The sequence below is a fragment of the Sinocyclocheilus anshuiensis genome, unplaced genomic scaffold, assembly GCF_001515605.1.
Source record: "Sinocyclocheilus anshuiensis isolate Anshui unplaced genomic scaffold, SAMN03320099.WGS_v1.1 scaffold1045, whole genome shotgun sequence".
Lineage (NCBI taxonomy): Eukaryota > Metazoa > Chordata > Actinopteri > Cypriniformes > Cyprinidae > Sinocyclocheilus > Sinocyclocheilus anshuiensis.
In genome coordinates, this window is record NW_015555799.1 from 269414 (window position 1) to 274992 (window position 5579).

The 5579-nt window shown below is 38.7% G+C and overlaps 1 protein-coding gene across 5 annotated transcripts in view; it reads left to right on the plus strand.

The window, feature by feature from the left end:
• prrc2b (proline-rich coiled-coil 2B) overlaps positions 1-5579 on the plus strand; it is a 50413-nt gene that overhangs the window by 4041 nt on the left and 40793 nt on the right. For all 5 annotated transcript variants that reach the window (XM_016469060.1, XM_016469063.1, XM_016469062.1 and 2 more), the window contains exons 2-3: positions 4113-4291; positions 4633-4810. In XM_016469060.1, the coding sequence (XP_016324546.1) occupies positions 4177-4291; positions 4633-4810 (293 nt within the window). In that variant the 5' untranslated portion in view covers positions 4113-4176. The remainder of the gene's footprint in view (positions 1-4112; positions 4292-4632; positions 4811-5579) is intronic.

The window sequence follows — 5579 nt, forward strand, 5'->3', positions numbered from 1 at the left end:
CAAAAGTGGGCAGAACCTCCAAAATGGGGCGGGGTCTCCTCGCGCAAAGACTTTCACCATTGGCTCTGGCTCCAGCCAGTTGTTATTGACTTACATTACAAATACATATTACAAATACAAAATAAAACTTTATAAATTAAACATTGTTTCTAATTCATCTAAAATAAAATATGCTAAATATTCTCTGTTTTAGAGCAGAGCCCAAACCTCGTGGACAGTGGTGTTTGGACTGGAGTTTGAACCTCTGCTTAATGATATAAATGGGAATCACCCACGAGCTCTCCTGCGAGCCGTCCCAGCGCAGCGCAGGGGAATGATTTCACTCTATCACTTTGGTCTAAGCAACGGGGGTGTCCCGGAGCTCGAAATTCGTAGGGTAGGAGGGGGTAGCGACGCTGGGTGTACCTTTTTTGTAACTAAAAAGGTGCCATTGTCCAGTGAGGCCCAGTAGGGGAGTTACAGAACGATCTCATATCGCATAATCTTATTAACTGTTTATCTCCTGAACTGCATCTTTCTTTACCATGTTATTCAGCGCCAATCCCCGTCGTGCAGTCAATTTCACTGGTTAAGGTTAGGGTCAGGTGTGGGGTAGGTTTAGGGGTTAGCATTTATTGTAGCATAGTGTAGGAAATCAACACTTTAATTGACGCAACCAATAAAATCTTTAGAATGAGCTGTGGGGCGGAGTTTGCACTGAAGTGGATTGGGGGGAAAAATTGCGCATGCGTGTCATGTGCCTGTCTGTCAATGGGAGGAAGCCACGCCCTATTTTGGAGCTCCCACCCTGTTTTGGAGTTCCCGCCCCCATTTGGAGAGCTCCAGGCTGCAGTTATACCCTTCTCGTTACCGGGGAAACAGTGATATTTCTACCAAATGCTCCACCTGCTGGCAGAGAATGAATGAGCTTTTTCAATAAAGCTGTTGTTTTGTTCAGAGTTCAGACCAATGTGAAAATCGACCCATTTTTTTACCCTGCAAACACGCAGAGCTTTGAATGTGAACTGGTAGATCGATAAGAAGACAATGCATCATAAAAATCTAAACATAGGGGTGTGCGATATGTATGGTCTGCGATAATATTGTAATTGTTGTTTTAACAATGTGCGATTTGATAATATGAGTATATCGGGAAAAGCAAGTGCAGTCAATTTCACTGGTTAAGGTTAGGGTCAGGTGTGGGGTAGGTTTAGGGGTTAGCATTTATTGTAGCATAGTGTAGGAAATCAACACTTTAATTGACGCAACCAATAAAATCTTTAGAATGAGCTGTGGGGCGGAGTTTGCACTGAAGTGGATTGGGGGGAAAAATTGCGCATGCGTGTCATGTGCCTGTCTGTCAATGGGAGGAAGCCACGCCCTATTTTGGAGCTCCCACCCTGTTTTGGAGTTCCCGCCCCCATTTGGAGAGCTCCAGGCTGCAGTTATACCCTTCTCGTTACCGGGGAAACAGTGATATTTCTACCAAATGCTCCACCTGCTGGCAGAGAATGAATGAGCTTTTTCAATAAAGCTGTTGTTTTGTTCAGAGTTCAGACCAATGTGAAAATCGACCCATTTTTTTACCCTGCAAACACGCAGAGCTTTGAATGTGAACTGGTAGATCGATAAGAAGACAATGCATCATAAAAATCTAAACATAGGGGTGTGCGATATGTATGGTCTGCGATAATATTGTAATTGTTGTTTTAACAATGTGCGATTTGATATTATGAGTATATCGGGAAAAGCAAACACAAAACACACCTACAGAGTGCGCGCCTACATTAGGTGATGAAGTCTAGTAGGTTAGATTGGTGCGCGCATTTAGAGTACGTTTTTTCACTGCATGAATCAGTCTATTAAAATGCATTTAGAATTATCACATAATTTAAGAAATGGAGCAGAAAATATATATATTTAAATCATTTGATATAGTTAATATCACACGAAGAGTGCCGTTTTTTTCTCCAAAAGTCAGCATGATTACAAATGTGATATTGATTTTATACTACAGTTCAATAAACAAGTAGTTAATATTAAGAGTCTTGTTTTAGACACCATATTTCCAGTTTTTGCTCTATTTCTCCAACAAAAATCTTTTCAAATACAGCAACAGCGCCGTTTAGCTTCTGAGCAACATGAAGGTGTTTCGTTCCTAATGAATCAGCCATTTAAATGATTCGGTTCAATCGCAATGACTCACTTATAGGGTTGCAAAATTCCGGAATTTTCAAGGCTGGAAACTTTCCATGGAAATTAATGGGAATATATGGAAATTAACGGGAATTTATGGGAATTAATGGTAATAAACTGTAAATTTGCAAAATTGCAGGAACTTAAATGTAGTTGAGAAAAAATCTTGCAGCATAATCTTGGTTAAAACAACCTGATTTAATGCAATTTCAGTTTAATTTCTACCCTATAACTGCATCAATTATCTATCAATCACATGCACACACAGCACACTGCTTACTGCAGGGCTATTGAGGCCACACCCCCTACATGCACTGTGCTTTCCTCCATAACATGCACAGATCAAATTTTTTTAAAACGTCCTTGTGCTGTGTGTAATATACTGTGCAACTAAATTAGGCTATACCGTTGTAAAAACAAATACACTGACTGAACAAACCATAGACTGGAACAAACATTTAGGTGAGATAATAATAAAACAGAAGTCTAAAAATGACCCTCCCCCACACACAATATCTGGGGGATTCACCTCCAGTTTCTCTGAAGATACACTTGCTGCATTTGAGCCCAAAGACTAAATCTAAGTTTTGATATTCTAAATATATTTGATCTATGAGATTCAAGTTTAACTAGTAAATACCAAAAAGTGTTTTTACAGTAGCTAGCTAGCCAGTAAATCAAGAGCACTATTTCATTGACAATTGACATTTTATTGAGGTATAAACTAGCTCAAGCTGTGATGCTCTTTCTGCTAGCCAGTTTTCTGTTATGATAGAGAAGTACAGTACTGGTCAAAAGTTTGGAAACATTACTATTTTAATTAAACAGTGTGTAAATGCATCTAAATGACACTTCTAATGCAGCTTCTGTGTCTCCTCTGCATTGCAAAGATCAATTTTGTTGATACTGGTTTAATTTGCTTGGTAACAACCCAAATGCAAGAATTTGACTCAAAAGATGGTGCACACTTTTAGAAAAATTGGCTTAAAGGTAAAAATGCCTATAAAACTTGTTGGAAATTAATTTCTATTACTGCTGTGAACTGACTACACAGAATATAAAGAATATAAAAAAATTCAGGAGTCGGCTGTCCACGGTAGTCCTTAAGATATCAGCACAATAACACACTCAGCAAAATATCGTCTAATTATCGTTATCGATAAAATCCTAGAAAATTATCAAGATAATTATTTGTTGTCAGTATCGCACACCCCTAATTTGTTAATTAATTGATATAATAATTTATTGTTGATAATTGTTTAAATTAATAATATAATACTTTTTCTTAACAATGGTTTAGGCTGAAATGTTAAGTTTATCATTTTATAAAACTTTGTTTTTGTGAAAACTTGTATCTGAACGGTAAATTATGCTTTTTAAAGTAATTTTACAGTTTAATATGGTACTATAGACATGGCCACTCGATGTGAATTATCTAAATAATTTTAATAGCACGGCCATTCAAAACCAGAGGGTCTACCATGTGCACAGTAAAGCGATAACTGCAGACAATCCTTTTGGGTGGGAGTTAATTTAAACACAGATAACGGATACCAGTCGTGTCTAAAGTGAATGTAAACAGGCGGGCCAAAAAATCGGATATGGTCAAAAGATCGGATCTGTGCATTAAGACTTGCAGTGTAAATGCAGCCATTGAGACAGTGGGACACATGAATATTGATTTCACCTTTCACTTTCAACTCAAGTTTAAGACCGTTTGGATGATCCCTATGTGGCTTTTTTTGCTAATTGTGAGGTTGATCTGAGCCACTTTGTCCAAAGTTTGAGTTTTGTTGTTGACCAGATTTGAAATGTGTCTGAGATGGAAAGATGACATTTCTGTGGCTTTGAAATGATTATTCATCTCAGTTCAGTGGATGTGTTGGAGAGACGTAGGTTCTTCTAACCGTTGTGTCATTGTGTGTGTTACTTCACAGAAACAGACGGTACTGAGGAAGAGGTGCAAAGAAAAATTTCCATACTCGATGACATTACATCGCAATGTCCGATCGTTTGGGGCAAATAACCAAGTCCAAGGATGGGAAAAGCAAGTATTCATCGCTCAGCCTATTTGACAAGTACAAAGGGAAGTCAATAGAAACTCAGAAAACCACAGGTGAGACTAAAGCACTCAGTATTCATTTATTCACATCCATATTCAAATGTTTATGCAATTGATGCAGAAGGACTGCTATGTAGGCTAAATCTGAAATGAAATTTTGTGCGTCACGTTGTTTGCTAAAAAAATGAAAAATTGTTTAAATTACATTTGTAAAAGATCTAATTGTTGAAGTCTTCAGTTCATTAATTCTTTTTATTTTATTTTATTTATTTTTTTTTAAGTAAACCATTCAAATGAAATCCAGAAAAATTAAAACTAATGTGACGTTTATGATGTTTTCCCTTTATATGTCACTGTTTTAACACCCTCCCTCTCTCTCTATCCATATCCTGCAGTTGTTGCACGACATGGCTTACAGAGTCTTGGCAAAGTGGCCGCTGCCCGGCGCATGCCCCCTCCCGCTCACCTGCCGAGTCTGAAGTCTGAGAGTAAAGGAAACGATCCCAACGTGATTATCGTGCCCAAAGACGGTACAGGATGGGCAAACAAGCAGGATCAACCCGATCCGAAGAGGTCAGAGCCAACGCCGTTTTGGCATCAGCACTGCTGGTTATCACACACTCTAAAACATCTCTGTGTGTGAAGTGAATTGAAGGACAGATCATGAGCTGTAGAGTGTTTTGTACAGCAGGTGCGTCTGTAGGTCACACTGAGTGCGTCATGCAGGCAGCTTATATTATATTAGATATACCAATCTGATACTCTGTATCGGTATCGCCTCCGATACTGCCATTTTCTGACGGATTGGGTATCGTTCAGACGAGGCCGATCCAAATCCGATATTGTGCGTATACTATTGTTATTGTTAAGCCCCACGAAAGGCACAAAAACATAAAGCACCACAAAGTTTTCGTGCACTATATTCCAAGTGTTCTGAAGCAGTTCCATAGTTTAATGTGAAGTACAGATGAATATTTAAGTCGTTAAATACAAGTTCACTTAATCTCTTCTCTCCACTGCGGTTGTCAGTCATCCTCCATTCAGCTTTCAAACTGTCACGTTTGGTTATGACAGTCAAGATGATAAAACTCTCTCCAAGATGATTCAGTGTTCCAATTATTATACTTTTTGTGTAGCTAAAGATTAATGAGTCTCTGTGCTTTGAACTTTTCTTTTAAGTACCGGTGGTACCGAGTACCCGGTCAACCCGGTTCTAGATGCGCTATCCCAAAGGTGCGCAGATGCATTCTCTTCATAAAAGCACTGAGATGTGGAGACATTAAAAGGAGGAAACACACCAAACTAACAAAACACTTTAAAGACAGACACCCGGATCAAATGA